The 22,090-nt window shown below is 34.6% G+C and overlaps 1 protein-coding gene across 1 annotated transcript in view; it reads left to right on the top strand.

The window, feature by feature from the left end:
* The first annotated feature begins 8,865 nt into the window (after positions 1 to 8,865).
* LOC137392242 (glutamate-rich WD repeat-containing protein 1-like) overlaps positions 8,866 to 22,090 on the top strand; it is a 30,099-nt gene continuing 16,874 nt past the window's right edge. The window contains exons 1-5 of the mRNA XM_068078911.1: positions 8,866 to 8,968; positions 9,739 to 9,865; positions 12,777 to 12,927; positions 14,284 to 14,416; positions 14,793 to 15,009. Of these exons, the coding sequence (XP_067935012.1) occupies positions 8,879 to 8,968; positions 9,739 to 9,865; positions 12,777 to 12,927; positions 14,284 to 14,416; positions 14,793 to 15,009 (718 nt within the window). The 5' untranslated portion in view covers positions 8,866 to 8,878. The remainder of the gene's footprint in view (positions 8,969 to 9,738; positions 9,866 to 12,776; positions 12,928 to 14,283; positions 14,417 to 14,792; positions 15,010 to 22,090) is intronic.

The following is a 22,090-nucleotide window of genomic DNA, read 5'->3' as shown; positions in this document are numbered from 1 at the left end:
ATAGATGCCTGAAGCTCAAAGCCCTGATTAGATGTTTTTCGGAGTGTTATGATGCCGGGAAAGCAATGTTAGTCAGCTCTGCCATGTTGTAAATCGTTAGAGTTCGACCTGGGTGAGTTTATTGCCAATCATTGCATGCATTAAAAACGCTCTTTGAACGGAGAGTAAATTGCAATATCGAGGGGTTGCTGAGGATGCGTGCAGTGAGGTGGAACTCTCTCTAGTAACCTCTATAGCGTCAACGCTGACATAGCTGTCATGGCTGTGTAATACCAGAAGCACTCGATTCTCTTTAGTCGCTCGGGTGTAACTAATGAATTGTCGAAGCCATTTTATGAAGATCTCCTGAGAAGTCTATCCGGATGGGCTTGCTGCACCAGTGATGCCAAAAGGGGCACCTGAAAACATATAATCTTTAAAATGCACCAGTGGAAAAATTATTATATACAGCATAGTTTCCTTGAGCGTTTATTGAACCAATCATTGAATACATCTTGCTCCTTTCTGCGGAAGGAATTTGAACCACTTGCTTCATTGATCTGTCTGCAGTGACGTGTGATGGGAGATGAGATGTAGTTATGGCAGTTTTATCCATGTTTCAGATAGCATTAGAATTGAAGTTGTATTTGCCATACAAAACTTCTAGGTTATCGTAAAACTTGTTCAGATTATGACGGTTGAAACTGATAGCTCTACCAAAACTGGTTTCCTGTAGCTTACTTATAGCAAGCTTTTAATCTTTTTCCATGAAACCTTCAATCCAATCTATACCAACTTTTTACACTTATTCCATGACTCAAGGTATTCACAGTTATTTCGCTTAGCATACCCGTAAGCCAAGTCTCTGAGATTGGACTTGGTGGGACCATGTAACTGTTGTGAAGCCTTTACTAGATACAGCTGAAGATCGTTTTCCATATTTTCAGTAAATACTTTATTTTTGGTGGAGCCAGCATTATAATTTGTTATGGCACCATTCTGAATGTTACATTTTGTAACTGTTAGGTAGCGCTGTCATGTAGTTTTAGATATTTTCGAGTCGCAGCTAACCTGTCTCAGTGGACTGCTTTTTTCTATGATGCATTTCACTGCTTTTCCTATCATTGCAGGAGAGTTGGGCTCAGTTTTTCTTTTGTAATTTTTAGGCATTGTAGCTGTATTAACCTACAAAAAGTTATATATGATTGCCCTCACTGTTTTGCATCTAACTTTGATTTACTTATGGTTTAATTTGTATAAAGTAATATAGACCAGGCCCACCTTACCCAATCTGGTGGTCTATATTATCCTTTTCGTAATGTCTTAAAATGTTTTTAATTTATTACAGACTATATAAATAATTTCAATTTTTTCCTTTTCGTACCAATGTGTACACATACAAATACAGAATTGTGTCAACAGCATAAGCTAAGGCTCTCCCTTACTCTATTTCGTAGGCTGTAAAATGTAGAGAAGGTCAATATTCACAATACCACTCACCTCTTTTGAAGTAGGATTCACATGTGACTGAAATCAATATGGTTGCCTCATGACCTCATATCCTGTCGTGTGACTTTAGCATTATTCTGTGTTCTAAAAATAGTGCTTTCTGAGGTGGCCCATATTACCCAGTGGCCTATATTATCCGACTAACCCCTTTCTGTTTTCACTTCTATTCAATTTTGTAAAATTTAAGCTAGCGCTTTCCTCGGTTTTTTTTTATATAGGCCCGGAGTATTTCAATAATGTTTAAAATGGCCATTCGATGAGGAAATGTCTTTAAAGAGCTATCAGTAACATCTAGCAACATAAAATTACTGACCATGCTTTTAATATACCTTAATCCTTTGTACAAGGTAGATAAATTGATTTACACACAGTGCATATATTATCAGTTGCTGGAGGGTAGACGCATATATTATCAGTTGCTGGAGGGTAGATGCATATATTATCAGTTGCTGGAGGGTAGATGCATATATTATCAGTTGCTGGAGGGTAGATGCATATATTATCAGTTGCTGGAGGGTAGACGCATATATTATCAGTTGCTGGAGGGTAGACGCATATATTATCAGTTGCTGGAGGGTAGATGCATATATTATCAGTTGCTGGAGGGTAGATGCATATATTATCAGTTGCTGGAGGGTAGACGCATATATTATCAGTTGCTGGAGGGTAGACGCATATATTATTAGTTGCTGGAGGGTAGACGCATATATTATCAGTTGCTGGAGGGTAGATGCATATATTATCAGTTGCTGGAGGGTAGATGCATATATTATCAGTTGCTGGAGGGTAGATGCATATATTTCAGTTGCTGGAGGGTAGATGCATATATTATCAGTTGCTGGAGGGTAGATGCATATATTATCAGTTGCTGGAAGGTAGATGCATATATTATCAGTTGCTGGAGGGTAGATGCATATATTATCAGTTGCTGGAGGGTAGACGCATATATTATCAGTTGCTGGAGGGTAGATGCATATATTATCAGTTGCTGGAGGGTAGATGCATATATTATCAGTTGCTGGAGGGTAGATGCATATATTATCAGTTGCTGGAGGGTAGATGCATATATTATCAGTTGCTGGAGGGTAGATGCATATATTATCAGTCGCTGGAGGGTAGATGCTCCCACAAAGTGTCAATATGATTTTACCTTGGTCTTGAATCAACTAAACTATGCTCATGATTCAATTTTACAAACTTTAAAAGCCAGGTATTGGTATACAACATCAGTGTCTCATTGACATTTGGAATTAATGGCTAATGACAAAAAAATGACTTGCATGCATTGCGTTCGCTGTCAACCTAGATGATTAGCTTTTGCTGCAACTATCCTACAGGATGAATTTATTCGTGGAGTTAAGTTTCGCGCAAATTGCCTTTTTCATGCATATTCGCGGACTAATTTATTCGTGGGTGAACACAATCACTCTCTATTAAGAGTTAACTCCATTACGGCTAGCAATAGAGTTAACCTTTCGCATGCGCACATCGCGTGTTTCGGTTTCTATTTAGCTTACAACTACAAGTCGATCATGCTAAGCTATAAATTTCTTGCTGCATTCAGAGGTTTTTACGAATATTCATCGATTTGGAGGCCTTTGATGAACCAACAACTTGTGATAAGTAATGAGTTTTTTTTCAAAACCATTTACTAAATTAATAATTGAATTTTACTTTGGTTCTTCGGTAAAACGCAATATTTATTTTTCCATCCCTACCGCTTCGTCATTTGTTTTTGTGAGAGTGAGATTTTTCATCGTACACGGAGGCACAATGACTGCAAGGGTGGTAGACGTCATCCCTAGAAGATCACCAATTATTTAGGGAGGTCTTGAAATTGAGGTAGAAGTGACCACAGCTGCTGACAAGGAGAATATATCTGTTTTAAAAAGGAACAAAAACGCCTTCGCGAGCACAAATTTTTGGCCAACCGGCAGAACTTTGCAATAGTAAGCCACGAGGAGAGTTCTGATGATAACTCCCTTACCAGCCATGTAGTAGCGAAAGAATCGCTTTTAACATCTACCCAAAACAGTGACAGTGATATAGAGCTGCTATTACCAAAATAACTAGTCAGAGAGCACCATTACACGCTAGTATTTACTTATCAAGAGTATTAGTTTAATTTTATTGCCAGACAACCGCCATATGGGCTAAACTGTGTTTATTTACTCCATTCATCATTTGTAAAATTTTATTTGTATTTGAAATATTTTATTTGTACACTCAAATTTGTAATAAATTAAAATATATCTATACATGAAATAGAATATATAATATAATCATGTTTGCTGCAGCGATATCAAGGAGTTGTTGTTGATAAAGGGGTCCAATATTCCTGCCTTGGTGAATATTGCTACTTGTCTCTAGTTTGCGTAATCGCAATAGGTTATAGTTCATGCTCAATCTGCAATAAACAAAAAAAAGAAAGATATTAATAAGTGTAAAGGAAGTACAAAAACAATAGCTGAAGTAATAAATAAAAGCGATCAGCTTTTAAACGAGAATTAACTAACGCAGTTTATTATGGAAAAATGTATCTGCACTGCAAATCAAATACATACCATAATGTCCAGATCAGAATCATTATCATCCTCAACTTCGGTATTAGAGGTTGATGGAGTCAATTTCAATTTAAACAGACTGTAGGAGAGATTTTTGCGATGAGGACGCCATACCAAATAACTTGTGAAAACCTTGAATAATTTTGTAAAGAAATGTGATGCATTGGCAATGGGGTTAACTCGAAGCCCCGGCGATGATTTTAAAAAGGTTTTGGAATTCAACTGCGTTTTGTATTTATGCCTAGTGGCTAGTTTTTAATTTAAGGCAGTAGTTATTCTCCCTTGTGATTAAAAATAGAACTAGTTATTCGCAGAATTTAATAATTCGCGGAATGACTGTTCGCGAAATTGCGAATTTTTATATCCATAGAATATTTTCATCCTGTAGGGTATTCAGTATAAGCCTTGGTGGCTGCAACTCATTAATTATTGTGTATGTGCTTCAATCAATACCTTTTATGTTTATCATTGACAAAGGTAGTCAGCTCCATGTATGTAGTTTGCCGTACATACTGTTTAATGTATGTAGTTTGCCGTACATACTGTTTAATGTATGTAGTTTGCCGTACATACTGTTTAATGTATGTAGTTTGCCGTACATACTGTTTAATGTATGTAGTTTGCCGTACATACTGTTTAATGTATGTAGTTTGCCGTACATACTGTTTAATGTATGTAGTTTGCCGTACATACTGTTTAATGTATGTAGTTTGCCGTACATACTGTTTAATGTATGTAGTTTGCCGTACATATTGTTTAATGTATGTAGTTTGCCGTACATACTGTTTAATGTATGTAGTTTGCCGTACATACTGTTTAATGTATGTTAGTTTAATCAAGTTTGAAATTTCAGAATCTTGTGTTCCACTCTTTTGAAAAGATGGAAATTATTTATTCAGTAATAGTTGTGTGTATGCAAATTACAAAGCTCCTGGTTTGTTTGTCTATTTGGATTTTTGAAATATACCATGTACATTTCAGAGTCCAGTACAATGAAATTCCTGAGTTAAAATCAATTTTTTTCTCATCAGAGCCACAGTACATTTCCATTGAAGCATGAGAAAATGAAAGGAATCGTACAGTACAATTCAATAACACGTATAGTTCTTCAATACTTTTTTTTCAAGAGATTGTGGTATGATTGTTTCATATTTGTAATATACACCACAAAGTCATACACGTATATGTATAGCAATACCAAGGCCAATTGAAAATGTTTAAACACAACTATATTGTTATTTCAGATGTTTAGACCCAAGTTGTAGATCCATCAAGAAAGTTGATAAGAATTTGAAAGGAAATGATGTCGTGGTTGTAGAAGCTGTAGTTATTAGCGAACTTAGTAAATATACCTTGTCGAATTCCCAGAAATTTAGTTAATTGTATAAATATATTGTAACTGTTCTTTTTTCATATCGAAATAACTGATAGCAAATTTGACAGAACTGACTACTCTTTATTATTGATTGAAAATTGGTATAAATTTCTTTTTTCCCATCTCATTTGGTTTTGTCTATATTTCGACTTTATATCTTGGAGTGTGAGACTATATTATAACGAGTGTATAACTACTAGGAGCAAATAGCGGGTGTGAGCGTCTCTGTATTATAAATATTGTGAAAATAGACAGTTTTAAATGAAAATTAATTTGCCGCATAGATTAGGGGAGAGTGGGCACATTGCAATGGGGGGGGGCACGTTGAAACACTCCTTAAATTTCTTGCTTGTAAGCATCATTTTAAATTTTCACCTCACTAACTGAAAAGCTTTCTAGGTCATCTTATGATATATCCTAATTGCATGTAATAAAAAGAGCAGCAATTTAGGTGAGCCATGATTTTGTAAGATTTAATGGTAATTTTTTGCCCTTTTATTTTTATATCAAAATTTAGAGAATTGCATATCTTTATTGCAAATCATCCCATGTTAACAAAGTTAGTGGAGGCAGCTATAGACATGTTCTCTTCACAATGCGCCCACCAACCTCATGATGTTACATCATCCTGAGTTGGGATGAACTTTTTGGTTACTCAGTGGAATGTAGGGCACGTTGAAACACAAAGGGTATGGGGCCAGTTGCAACACGTTTTACTAATAAAAATAGAGGGGTAATTAGAAATACTTGTGACATGCTGCAACATGTCGCAACTTGCGCCCCTATTTTTATAGAGGGAACAGCTCGAGTAGCATTGAAACTGCTGTTTGATACAAACCTTGATGATGTAGCAAAAAGTTAATCCCCACGATGAACCCCTAAATTTCTGAACAATATTGATATCATGACTGCAAATACTAATATATAGAAAGAAAAGTTTAAACTTTATATCAAAACTAGCTGTACAACCCGGCGTTGCCCGGGTAATAAAAAAGTCTTTATACAAAAAATTGATTTGTATTTAATATATTACAGCATTGGCCATTCTAACTTTCATATTACACATCAGGAGAAAAGCGTTTAGTGTAGTTGAAATAAATCAAGAGATAAAATACAAGCAACTGTATAGGTTCTCCTTAGGTATATATTCATACTATTGGTATGTAGTAGTACACTAGCTTAAGAATATTTCCAACCATAACCAGTACTGTCTCTTAGGTACAAAGTTCTAGAGCATAGGTGATGTCTTATAAATTGAATAGGTGAACACAAGCTTGACATAAGTGATGTGATCCCAACCTAATCATGCTGTTGCTATCTTATAATGCATAAACGCAAAAATGATTTACTGTATCCCTGGAAGGTAATGCCTAGTTTTTCTTAGTGGAATATGTAAACTTGAGCATGTTTGTAATTAACATAGATCAGAAGCGTTATAGCTTAAGTCCAATCCTTTAAATTCTACACCCATATAACAATTTTGTGTAGTCATCACCAAACACACAGACGAGTGGACAATATTATAAAATGATTTTTGGTACTCAGTTTATGCTCCTGTTTTGGCGGAGATAAAAAGTATGTATCATGCCTCGCTTATCTGGCTACTCTCATGATAATCTGCTTGTTTTTTTCAGCGACCTTTTGCTATGCACTAATTTGGCATCTTGCATATAAAGATTTCTCAGTAGATTGGCTTTTTCGCATAACGCTTATTTTCTCACATCTAGTGAAGTATCATTCCAACTTGTTTTGTATGTGTGGCCAAAAGGATTTATACATTACTAACTACAAATCATTTTAACCAATACTGCAGTTAGCAATTAATTAAAGGCTAAGTAACTTCAAAGCAGAAACAGTTTGAAGTATTTACTATTCTGTTAGAAAAGTTTGCTATTTGTATTAAAAGATCTTTTTTAGTTCATTACTGTTGCCAGGCTCTCTCACACAAGCTATACATACAGACAAGGCTAGACCATATGCTGATATTCAAATTCTACTAGTGACCTGCTTCTACTGGTCACAAGTGCTGAACTCAAGTGAACTGTTTGACATGTCTGTTTTAATTTCCTAAAATTTTCAGGTCTTGTTGCAATACATTGTTAGGTTGAGTTCTTATTAATCACCCTAGACCCAAATGATACATGAATAAACATATTTTTGTGTCTTATCTTAGCAGTGTTTGATCACAGACAAATATGACATCACACAACGTAAATTCCTGTCGCTCTATCATGTAGCATTTGCTTGCAGTATACTCTTCAGTTGAAACTGTAAAACATGATGGATAACTTGATAGTGTATCTTTTGAAAAATATTTAAGCTGGCACACTTCATGACATGATTATGGTAGAGGTTTACACACAGTTATATGACATAACATCTATGATTTGCTTATATTGGAACAGAACTGATGGCATGGCTCATATAGCCTCTAATCTCAGTTTCTATAGTATGAAACTGCTGAGCATAAGTTTATCTCCTAATGCTAAGTCTTCCCGCATTTACATGCCACAGATCCTTTAATTTTCCTATTATACCAAGTTGATATGTATTTAAGTAGGTGAAACCTACACTATTGATTATAGACTGCTATTATACAAGTTGATATGTATTTAAGTAGGTGAAACCTACACTATTGATTATAGACTGCTATTATACAAGTTGATATGTATGTAAGTAGGTGAAACCTACACTATTGATTATAGACTGCTATTATACAAGTTGATATGTATGTAGGAAGGTGAAACTTACACTATTGATTATAGACTGCTATTATACAAGTTGATATGTATGTAAGTAGGTGAAACCTACACTATTGATTATAGACTGCTATTATACAAGTTGATATGTATGTAAGTAGGTGAAACCTACACTATTGATTATAGACTGCTATTATACAAGTTGATATGTATGTAAGTAGGTGAAACCTACACTATTGATTATAGACTGCTATTATACAAGTTGATATGTATGTAAGTAGGTGAAACCTACACTATTGATTATAGACTGCTATTATACAAGTTGATATGTATGTAAGTAGGTGAAACCTACACTATTGATTATAGACTGCTATTATACAAGTTGATATGTATGTAGGAAGGTGAAACTTACACTATTGATTATAGACTGCTATTATACAAGTTGATATGTATGTAAGTAGGTGAAACCTACACTATTGATTATAGACTGCTATTATACCAAGTTGATATGTATGTAGGAAGGTGAAACCTACCTATTGATTATAGACTGCTGGTCAAATAAATCCTTCTGAACATCTAGTGTAACCAAGCTATACCATCTTCATCATTGTTTACTTTATGGTTGTATCAGTAACTGTGTAATAAGAGGGGTTGTAGAGGTGGCAATGTGTCAATGTGTTCACACTGTGTTCATCTCGTTGTTGTTGTTTGTCAATTTAAGAGACTATTTGCCAGGTACTGAGGCAGCCATTATGGATTATGAGGATACTGCTAACCAGTCCATCAGCGATGAAGAGATGGAGAGCGATGATGATTTGATACCAGAGAGTGAAGATGATGAAGTAATTGATATTTCCTACCTAAAACTAAGCTTATTATTTTTGAACATGTAGTTTGAGTTTAATCAGGGGTTAAAAGCTTTTTTATGTTGCTTTACAACCTTGCACTGTTTGTCTGTAGTACGAGTAGTTAATGTATTTGATTTACAACCTTGCACTGTTTGTCTGTAGTACGAGTAGTTAATGTATTTGATTTACAACCTTGCACTGTTTGTCTGTAGTACGAGTTGTTACTGTATTTGATTTACAACCTTGTACTGTTTGTCTGTAGTACGAGTAGTTACTGTATTTGATTTACAGCCTTGCACTGTTTGTCTGTAGTACGAGTAGTTTCTGTATTTGATTTACAACCTTGCTTTGTTTGTCTGTAGTACGAGTAGTTACTGTATTTGATTTACAACCTTGCACTGTTTGTCTGTAGTACGAGTAGTAACTGTATTTGATTTACAACCTTGCACTGTTTGTCTGTAGTACGAGTAGTTACTGTATTTGATTTACAGCCTTGCACTGTTTGTCTGTAGTACGAGTAGTTACTGTATTTGATTTACAACCTTGCACTGTTTGTCTGTAGTACGAGTAGTTACTGTATTTGATTTACAACCTTGGATTGTTGGTCATTAGTACAAGTGAATCCTTTATTTTTGTTGTGAAGACTCAACATTCAAGCCACAAATTTTATTATTGTCACAAGTTTAAACACCTGTCAGGATGCTGTCTCTCGTGAATGAAAGCTCTGCTGTATGAATCATCACTCAAATGTTTCTGTGGGAAAGGATGAAGAGCGCTCAAAAGGGAGAGTTTATTTGCCTGGATGTGAGATAGGAGAAGATTATGACTCGAGGCCCAGCAAAATGGTTGTAGATGAGTCAGTGTATATCATGTTACACAAAGCTCATACTGGTATGTACTACACTCATACTGGTATGTATTACACTCATACTGGTATGTACTACACTCCTACTGGTATGTACTACACTCATACTGGTATGTACTACACTCATACTGGTATGTACTACACTCATACTAGTATGTACTACACTCATACTGGTATGTACTACTATTGGCTGCATTTTCACACTTCAAATCATTCTAGGAGTCATTATTCTTTAAAAAAAATTACTATGAGTGGGTTTTCATACAGTGAGATAACTGTCTCCATAGATCCTAATTTACTGTCATGTTTAATCTAAAATACGTTGACAAGTTAAGAAACTGTTATGTATGGTTTATGAGCCAGGGTTCATGCTTAAGATAGAATATAGTTTTTGACGATACTCCAACTCTTGACAGTCAGATTGGTGGACTTGATTAATTCTAACACCTGATCCAATATACCACCTCTAAGTACAGTGGAACCTCAGTTCTCGAACACAGTCCGTTCCAGAAGGTTGTTCGAAAACCGAGTGTTTCGAGATCTGAAACAAGTTTGCCCATTAGAATTAATGTATGTAAGTTTTAATCCATTCCAAGTCGATTTAACAACTTCGGTAAAGTATTTTTTAATATTTTACAGTATAAACTACTGTATACTGCATACTATAAATAAAAATGGGTAGATATAGATCGTGTTTAATTTGAATAAAATATGTTCTATCTATGATGATGAAAAAAAATAAAATAAACATTTCATATTTTTTGTTATTAAAATATCGAAAACATTAAAGATTAAGATACAATACCAAAAATCGCAGAAAGTGATAATGAAACGGCAAAAAAATGCAACAGATTAGTTACATCAAAAATCGTGTGAAAAAGAAAATAGAAAAATCAATGGCATGTTTACTTCACATCTTTGAAGAAGAATTCTCCTCCAAAACATGTTAGGGTTATTCGACTGAAGGAGTTGAGTCCCTAGAAAATCTCTTCGGTAGAAGCAACGTCCTCCCAGATGGCTCCTTTTTGTAAAGATTTTATGACGCGAAACTTCTTCCTTTGTTTGAGAACTTTCCGAAAGTGGCTCATAACAATGTCGTTAAACGTATAAACATGCTGTTTCCAGAACTGTCCAAACGTTTAATTCAAATGTGCATGTTCCGGTTTGGTCGAGAACCGAATTTATGGTCAAGATCCAAGATGAACAAATCTCAAATTTTTTGGTCGAAAACCGAGTCGGTCGAGAACCGAAGCGTTCGAGAACCGAAGCGTTCGAGAACCGAGGTTCCACTGTATTTTTAAATAATTGTGCAACTACTTATTCTCGATGACTTATTGACACACCTGCTGATGTTTCACATTGAACTAGACTGCCAGGGTACTAGATGCATATAATACGCTACTCTACACACTACAAAAAAACTTTACAAGTCGTTTTCTCTCCCATGGCCATCAGGAGAGAAAGCATTATTCGAAAGCTAACTGAGATTTTCATTATGCTAATTGGGTTAGAGAACTTTACTGATTTCACACTATATGTTATATGGAAATTATATATTATGTTATATAGAAATTATATATTATGTTATATGGAAATTATATTTTATGCTATATGGAAATTATATATTATGTTATATTGAAATTATATATTATGTTATATGGAAATTATATATTATGCTATATGGAAATTTTTACAAAGCAAAAACTTTTCATCTATTTTTTTACGTCGAGTGGAATTTACGTTACCTGGGGTATATGTTATAGGAGTGCTGGACATTGCTTTGCTTAATGGATAATAATATTCTTCTTTAGGTGTACAAAAAACCAAGCCCACTTATGGTTATTAACTATATCATATTAAGATCTTACATGAATTGTGGAATAGAAGAATATTGCACCCAGTATACAGTAACCCTCAAGGACATGACCAATTCTTTAAGAATATCAGTCGTGTTGCTGCGGACCTTCTCCAATGCATTAAAATATCGCTATTATACTCCTAAATATTGAATTACCTATACTAGTGTATGTGATATGTCATATTGTATTACTTGTACTAGTGTATGTGATATGTCATATTGTATTACTTCTACTGTTGTATGTGATATGTCATATTGTATTACTTATACTGGTGTATGTGATATGTCATATTGTATTACTTGTACTAGTGTGTGTGATATGTCATATTGTATTACTTGTACTAGTGTGTGTGTGTGTGTGTGTTATGTCATATTGTATTACTTATACTAGTGTATGTGATATGTCATATTGTATTACTTATACTGGTGTATGTGATATGTCATATTGTATTACTTGCACTAGTGTATGTATTATGTCATTGTATTACTTGTACTAGTGTATGTATTATGTCATATTGTATTACTTGTACTAGTGTATGTGTTATGTCATATTGTATTACTTATACTAGTGTATGTGTTATGTCATATTGTATTACTTGTACTAGTGTATGTATTATGTCATATTGTATTACTTGTACTAGTGTATGTGATATGTCATATTGTATTACTTATACTAGTGTATGTGTTATGTTATATTGTATTACTTGTACTAGTGTATGTGTTATGTCATATTGTATTACTTGTACTAGTGTATGTACTATGTCATATTGTATTACTTGTACTAGTGTATGTATTATGTCATATTGTATTACTTGTACTAGTGTATGTATTATTTCATATTGTATTACTTGTACTAGTGTATGTATTATGTCATATTGTATTACTTGTATTAGTGTATGTATTATGTCATATTGTATTACTTGTACTAGTGTATGTATTATGTCATATTGTACCACTTGTACTAGTGTATAGCGTATAGTTACTAGTGTACAGCGTATAGTTACTAGTGTACAGCGTATAGTTACTAATGTACAGCGTATAGTTACTAGTGGATCTTAATCTGCCCAATGCTATTTTAGGTGCTCCTTGCTTGAGCTTTGATATTCTCAAAGATGCCTTAGGAGACAAACGAGAATCATATCCTATGACCAATTACATCGTCGCTGGAACACAGGCTGAGCGTTCACATACGAATGCAGTGATTGTTATGAAGTTGTCGAACATGTACAGGTATCTGCTAATTTGAACTCTCACTTTAATGATAGGTTTCTTGTATGTAGGTACACTCAGGTTCATATAGAATGAACCTGTATGGACCTGAGTCCACCTTGTATGTACCCGCATGGGTCTACCCAGAATCTACAAGCCGTACGTAATCTCCCAAAAGTATGGTCTTCATATGGCAAATCAATCGTCATTTTTGTTACCAGCTGGGGTTTACATTACATTGGTATATAGCATTACATTACATTTGTATATAGCATTACATTACGTTGGTTTATAGCATTACATCACATTGGTATATAGCATTACATTACATTTGTATATAGCATTACATCACATTGGTATATAGCATTACATTACATTTGTATATAGCATTACATTACATTGGTATATAGCATTACATCACATTGGTATATAGCATTACATTACATTTGTATATAGCATTACATCACATTGGTATATAGCATTACATTACATTTGTATATAGCATTACATCACATTGGTATATAGCATTACATTACATTTGTATATAGCATTACATCACATTGGTATATAGCATTATATTACATTTGTATATAGCATTACATTACATTTGTATATAGCATTACATCACATTGGTATATAGCATTACATTACATTTGTATATAGCATTACATCACATTGGTATATAGCATTACATTACATTTGTATATAGCATTACATCACATTGGTATATAGCATTACATTACATTTGTATATAGCATTACATTACATTTGTATATAGCATTACATCACATTGGTATATAGCATTACATTACATTTGTATATAGCATTACATTACGTTGGTTTATAGCATTACATCACATTGGTATATAGCATTACATTACATTTGTATACAGCATTACATTACGTTGGTATATAGCATTACATTACATTTGTATACAGCATTACATTACGTTGGTTTATAGCATTACATTACATTTGTATATAGCATTACATTACATTGGTATATAGCATTACATCACATTGGTATATAGCATTACATTACATTTGTATATAGCATTACATTACGTTGGTTTATAGCATTACATTACATTGGTTTATAGCATTACATTACATTGGTATATAGCATTACATTACGCTGGTTTATAGCATTACATTACGTTGGTTTATAGCATTACATTATTTGCCCACAACTGATTCTATTTTTACCATCACATTCTACACTGGCACATGCTATGCTCCATTTGTGATAACATAGTCATGACAACATTTGCTGTCACACTTTTGATTCCTTTTTTCTTTAAAAGTATCCAATTATACTTTTCTTATTCTTTTATAATACTTTTTTGAGGTGTAAAATCTATTTGAGTTTGCATGAAGGTTTAAAGAGGCAAAGGTTGGCGAGGAATCCGAGGAAGAGAGTGATGATGAGGAAGGGGCAGATAAATCTAAAGCGCCAGTTTTATCTGCAGCAACGATTAAGCATCCACTCGGTGCTGTCAATAGAATAAGGGTATGTAGAAAGAAATTTATCATGCCTGTGATACCAAAGCAGTAATAGGTAATCGTTCTTCTACAGGCCTCGCCTAGCTTTGAAACACGGTTTTGATCTGGAAGGACTCGTGTTGTGTGTTATTATGATGTGAGATGTGTTGTATATGTTATTATGATGGGAGATGTGTTGTATATGTTATTATGATGGGAGATGTGTTGTATATGTTATTATGATGGGAGATGTGTTGTATATGTTATTATGATGGGAGATGTGTTGTATGTATGCTGTATGTATTAGGGTGTTGTAAGAGTGTCCCAGTCAGACTTGTAGACTTTCATTGAAAACATCAGGATTACTTGTATGTTGATAAAAATCTAGTATAGGTGTATTGTAGGCAAGCAGTGTAGGTGATGTGCCTGTGGCGGCTAGCTGGTGCGAGAGGGGAATAGTCTACATTTGGAATCTGAAAGACCCGCTCGCAGCTCTCAGTGACTCTCACATGCTCTCTGAACATAACAAGCAGAGTAAGACAAAGCCTCAACACCTTTTACAAGAGTTTAATGGACACGGAGTTGAGGGGTTTGCCATGGACTGGTCTTCTGTTGTCCAAGGTATTTTTACTTACTCTCTGTTGCTGTTGTAACAAAGGTGTATGATACAAAAGCTGAGAATGGCAAAGTTACAGCCCTTACCTACATGATCTTCTGTGTAGAAATCTGTTGGATTGATAGCTTTGCTCTTGCAATTTATAGTTGTCAACAAATCAGCTTGTAATTGCAGCTGATCCCTAAACTGATTATTATAGGGTAAAGTCGATGTAAATGGTCCAACGATTCCAAGATGAGAACAAGAGTATTTACTCATGCAGGCTATCAGTATTGAAAGATAACCAGCGCTTTCTGCTCTTTCACTGTCTTAATAAACAATCATTAATACTACTAGAAATTCCCCTGTCATACAGCTCACGACCAAAGTGATATTGGAAAAGAGAAAGGGTACTGATGGTTGAGAAATGCAATATTAGCAGTCAAATGGCACTGCAGTGCAATAGGATAACTGCAATGGTAGCTGTAATGTACTGGGTGTGGGTGTTATTATGCACAACAAACAGCAATAATGAAAGGAAAGGATTATATGTTTATATCTCTCCCCCTGCAATAAGAGAAATGCAATATTAGAAGTAAAATGCACTGATATTGTTAGAATAACCAATATTATTAATATAGTAATACAGCAATAATAGAAAACCAATGCACAATTTTGTTTACATTTCAAAACGTCATAGCTAACAATATCAAGAAGTTGTGATATTTATATAGATTTTTAGAAAATCTATTTAACAAAACTATTTAGAAAAAATAATAACAGTAACATATTGCCCATCATTGATGTTGTTAGTGTGACTATAACACTTCAATAGTCATCCAAACTTATAATTAAATATAGTAATAATCTCATAAGAATCGTTAGAAAAAATATCATCGCCATTTCCTTTACTTTCACTGCGTTGGACATCAGTTAGAATACCAAAGTACTCAAAAGTGTCTAAAATGTCGGTTACTTTGAAATCGACAAAAATGAAACGATTATATTTTAGTACTCCTACGTTAATTACAGAAACCTTCGGCAATTCGACAATGCTATGGACTGGTAAAATGTGCACATTATTTTTTCGTGACTTAATGGTTCTATTCTCTGTCGCTCGTCGTTTCAATTTCCGGTCTTAATTTTGATAAAAGTAAGGCTTAGCAAGTTTTACTAACGATTTTCGGCCAAATTAATCTGCCTATTTGTGTATAATCCGTTCTGATGGGTAAGTTTTAAGATACTGTCGACACTTTTCAAAGACTTGGTAATATATTTAAATAGGGTTATACGTGTTTTGTATCGTTATTATACTTAAACGACTCCACAGAAAAATGGTTAAATTTGTCGATGAGATTTTAAACAAGGGTTTGCGACGTTGTTGATGAATAATTTTCGTGAGTTGTTTTCACATGCATTTATCATAAAAACTCTCAAAATTTGCTCCGCTCGTTTGGTCGTGGGATTACCAAACTTGTGAATCAGATAATTTACAAATCACTTGTTACTAATAGGTGCAAGGTCAGGCCTACTTCATCTTGACTTAGCAACTGACTTGATTTTATTTGATTTTGGCAGTTTGTTGGTAATTTTTTGAGTCCTTATGGACAATAATGTTTCAGAATTACAGCGCGCCCTCAGGTTACGATGAGCCTGTTATATGATTTTTTCACCCTATAACGTAGAACGCGATGACTTTTCACCGTTTCCATATGAAATATTTTTAGTCATACGATAACAAAATTTCTTTTAGAAATTCAACTTAGGCAGTCGGTGTGCTGATTATGTCGGAATAACAAATATGCCGATTTGCTACTTGCCAAAATCCCTCTAACAACTAATGAAAGAAATATGATGCTTGATCTTGCTCAGTTTTGCGTTATTCGTTATTAGTTATTCGTTATTAGTTGTTGTGAAAACGAAACCAGAAACAGATAGGTGATAAAATTTTAGCCGATGAAAAAATTGAAGTTCAACAAAATAGTTAAATGTACATAATGAAATTTAGCTTTAAAGGTTGACTTGCAACAAAATTCACATTACAGTTATTTGGTATCAAAAGATTCGCCATGTCTTACTCTATTGTGTTGTAAGTGCCAAATATGTGGGAATGTGATTAAAAGCTCGTAAAAGCTAAAAAACGAACAGAAAATCGCAGCCACACGAGACCGCCCTAGTTTGGATTCGTTTTCCAAAACGGCTAAAATGTGACGTATGTGTGCTAAAACGGCTAAAATGTGTGCGAGATAGTTTGTTTACACTTTCATGCATCCTTATTCGTCGAACTATTTTCACAAATATACTTCACGCTTGCGATAAAAACCATGTCTATTGTTCTTACGCGTCTATTTTATCGGCATCGTAATGCTGCAACTTTGAGCACTGATATCTCAAAACATAGCATAAAAATATGTTTAATTTTTTAAGCTTAGCTTGAACGATTGCATATCATTCTCTGATAAAAATGATGAGCCTTTTGGTCCGCTATGATGGTTGAAAAATGCTGTAGAAATTCTTCGCGCCATATAGCGGGAATTGTAAGTCACATGATCAGATAATGTTAGTTTCAGTTCAAGTTTGATCTATCGCAAATAGCAAACACGCTATCTCATATTAAACTTGTTTATTTCAATTCGTCATAATGTCTAACGCGCCGCATAGTGTTTGTGCAGCTGCCAAGCTGAGAAGCACCTTTTTTTGGCCAAGAGCTGAGAAAAGACCAGACCTTCACCGGGTGTGGAGCAACTGGGTGAAGCTGGATGTGACAAACTTTATTTATTCGCCTGCTTACTCTTACCTTTGTTTTCGCCAGTTCAAAGACGACATGTTTTCTAACCTGTTTGCATACTCCACATATCACCAAAGCACGTAAGTAATTTATTTTATGAACTACTTGTATTAGTAGTTGTAACTCGGGTTATTATCTAGTATTCTCCTAATTGTACTGTATTAATCTATATTTAATATAACAATATTAATGTCATTTAATTGTAATATTATATTATTAGTATTTTATCTTTTTAATTACGTGTATTATTCTTATTATAATAACAAAACTAATTCATACTGCATATCTATCTGTAAAACGTAATATATTAATATATAATTGATAAAATAATGTTGTTTCACGATTAATTTCGCCAAATTTCTTAACCCCACTCACTTATAGATATGTTATATAAAATAGTTATTGTCATTTTCTGGTATCATCGTTAATAACATATTAATATTATTAGTTGATTATTATTAGTATTAGATGAAGAGTTTGTGCCAACCACTGAAGACTGGGAAAAGTTTGAGCGCTATGTTGGCCAGCATCAAACGCTCTCCAATTACATGTAAGATAGAGCTGAACTAAACCAAACTTGACAAAATATAAAAAATATCCATAGAGTTATTACTCACATTTTATGTTTACAATATCATGGATTCTGATAGGGTTTTGTAAAATCTGTGTCATGATTGCATGGCTATATATTTATTCTTTTTCTGATCAAGCAAATATGATATAATAACAGGAAATGATATTGTACAAATCTTATTGCAAGTCAACTATTGTGTTGTGATTTCAGAACCGAATCCTCCTTCAAAGAGGAGAAAATAATAGTAAGTGTGACAGCACTCCAGCGACTATTTCACTGTCACACCTGCGCCCTCCCCTGCTCATTCACGATGGTGCGAGAAGGCGGATGGGTAGAGTTCAAGGTTACATGTGCCTCCTGTCACCGATCGTACACTTGGGAAACAACTGCCAGGGTGAACAGAGCTCACGTCATCAACCCCCTGCTGGCAGCTGCATCACTCTTTTCTGGCGGATGCCTTATGCAGAACCTCCGTTTTCTGTCGCTCCTGAACATCGCAATACCAAGCCACAGCGTTTGCCTCTACCAACAAAGAGAATACTTACATGGTGTGAGTGTTAATATTTACTCATAAACTTGGAAAATGTGAGTAAAAGCTTGGCACACTAATTGAATAACAACATTTAGAAACAATTTTTTTTTTGAAATGAAAATATGTCATCCTTCAAGCAAAATATATTATAATTCAAAATTCTGATTCTTCATCATAATATAGCACAAAAAGGGGGAAGAGGATTCTACATTCTTAGACTAATGATAATGATACAAATTAATCTTGTATAATGAAGTTTTACAATATATTACAGTGTATTGCTGAGCAGTACACCCTGCATAACGAGGGATTGATGGCAGCAATCGATTGGGAGCTTGATTTGGCAGGTGACGGTAGATGCGATAGTCCGGGGCATTGCGCACTATACAGAGCCTACACTATGATGGATCAGAGCTGTGGTTTAATAGTCAGCAGCCATCTTGTCAAGGTAAAACTTTGACAGTTTTTACTTCACAGCCTGACAAAAACCCAAATTTTTTAGTAGTTATCAATACATAAACATGAAGTTGCTCATCTAGCTAAATAGTTCATTCAAATAATGTGAAAGTAATTGTTGGTCGTAACTTTCTTTACTTTGCAGTCAACAGAGACCACCAGCTCTAACACCATGGAGCTGAAAGGCTTCAAGCGATGCCAGTCCGATCTAATTTCCCACGGCCTGAGAGTGAGGTCCATTACAACGGATGTTGTTACAAAGGTTGTGTGCATACTGCAAGCTTGTGTTTTGGCTTATGCCGCAAATTTGTCGCCGTGAGCGACGGCCTCTGCATGCTTGGTGTCTAAGATTCGGGCTCTTTTCCCACCAACGGATGATGAAGAAGAGTTTGCAGACTTGCAAACAAGATTTGCGGCATAAACCAAAACACAAGATTGCGGTATGCACACAACCTTTTCCGAGCATTTGGCGATGGCTCTCCAAATGGGAATAGATTATCTACCAAAACAACTATTGAAAAACAATAATTGCTGATCATCAAAATAATCTCGATCTTTATATAATAAAATCATAAAACTAATACACTCTCTACTGTAGTAAGTGTACAAGCCAAATATACCAGTTCTCCTTGTGTTCCACGAGTTCAGAATATGTGTGTTCAAGTGATGCATTAAATGTGTAACACAAGAATTGTAGATAATGCTTGACACATTAGCATAGCCTTGGTGTTGTTGGCATTAAATGAATATCCAACTCACTATGATATCGCAGGTAATTATTCCACCTCAACTCAAGGGGTGCAGACGCCACAAATTCGTTTACACCAGGATGCATACGCAGGCATTCATGCTCCCCTCGGTCAAGGAGACAATGCGAAAACTCAGCATAATGGCAGCACAAACATTCAGGAAGAGATGGCATGTCTTGACAACGCTCGCAGGCACACCACTCTGTAGCCGGTGGTATTAGCTCCTAAAGAAATGAACAGATATGTCTATGCAACCATAGCTAATACATCAGGTCGATGTTATCCAACAGTATATCAGTGCAGCACTAGATTTAAATATTAAAATTGTTAATGTTGTCATTCGAGAAAAATCTGTAATTATTTTTTCGCAATATTGAAGCGATAATTATCATCATTAAAATCATATATAATAATATTCGTTCTATCACTCTCAAGCTAAAACTATTACTACTAGCCAGCTTGGCACATAAGAGCTGGCTAGTGGCGGTGCTTACTTGCTGGGAGGTTTGATTCTGTTGAGGATCTTCTTCAGATAGAGCGTCAGGCTCGAAACGCCAGGGTCTTAACTCTTCAGAATTTGACATTTTTTATGATCGCAACTCAGACATGAATAGTCGAACGGAATGGCCAAGCCGAAACTGTAAAGTAGCGAGCATCTATATTTGATACGGGGTCTTAGGTAAAACCCGAAGTGATTATCATAAACTATTGCTACGATAAGTTTGATATTGAGCTTTTTATTGGCCTTTCAATTCACGCGAGAACATCACGTGACAAGACAATAACCATACAGCGCGGATACGTCATCGAAATCAAGAGATTCCAATCTACGGCGGCTTTTTGTTTTTGAGCTTTTAAGAGCTTTTAATCACATTTCCACATATTTGGCACCTACCACACAACAGAGTAAAACATGGTGAATCTTTTGATACCAAATAACTGTAATGTGAATTTTGTTGCAAGTCAACCTTTAAGGATGTGTTTAATAAGCTAAATTCATTTAAGTTACCTCTGATTGAAAAACCTCTGATTGAAAGCCACCTCCATTTGACCGCCACTTTAACAATCTTTGTTTTTTATTAACCCATAATATCAAGTGATCAGTATCAAGTGTCCACAGAATCGTATTAATAATGAATCGTTTACATCAATAACAATCAATTCTCTCGTTGTCTAACTCCAAAGCTTTTAGCTTGTTTTTAGTTGAAACTTTGAAAGCAACACCGTAGACATAATTAATAACTGTCTTAGGCTAATAGTAGTTCCTTGTGTAACGCGGTTTTGTTACTTTGAAGTACGTATGTAAAAACGGTTTACATTTGCTATATTACAAAGGTTACGTTTAGCGAGCAAAACTTTTACGCGTTGAGTTTGTGCTAAATGCAACCCGGAAAATTTTTTCTCTGCCAAAAAATTGTTTGGACGCTAATGTCGAATAGTTATGCAGTGCAGAAAAAAAGCTGAAGTCAGAAGACATCGTCAAAGGCATTAGACAGCCAAAAAATGTTCGTTCCATCGAAAGCAACAATCAAAATGCAAACGGTGCAAATATTTTGTTTTGAAAATATTTGCAAATACATGTATTTTGTTTTGATTTTTGTTTCTGCATGTAATATAGGTGTGGTTCATTTATGTCTCTTGTTCATGAATATATTTTTGTAACTTTAGTTTGATAGATTATCATTATATAACTTATAAGTTTGCAGATTTATAGCATATTATTTGATAGTATTATTATGGTAATCTGTTCTCACAATTGATCAATTCTTGTAACTCTTTTATTGCACATAAAAAGCCAGTTTTGGCTGCAAACTGCAACTAACATCAATAAGTGCAATGAGTTTTTTATGCAACATTCTAAATATATACAATCAAAATATGTCTTCAAATTTATAATGAAATAAAACTTGAAAGCTCCAATGAATTGCAAAGCAGGAAACAAGTTACAATATCATCGTAGGTTAATTGCAAGCGATAGATATCAACTGGTAGAGATATTTCTCAGTTT

Source organism: Watersipora subatra, chromosome 1 (genome assembly GCF_963576615.1).
Source record: "Watersipora subatra chromosome 1, tzWatSuba1.1, whole genome shotgun sequence".
Lineage (NCBI taxonomy): Eukaryota > Metazoa > Bryozoa > Gymnolaemata > Cheilostomatida > Watersiporidae > Watersipora > Watersipora subatra.
Note: the sequence above shows the minus strand (reverse complement) of the source record. Positions and strands in the feature narration are given on the sequence as shown.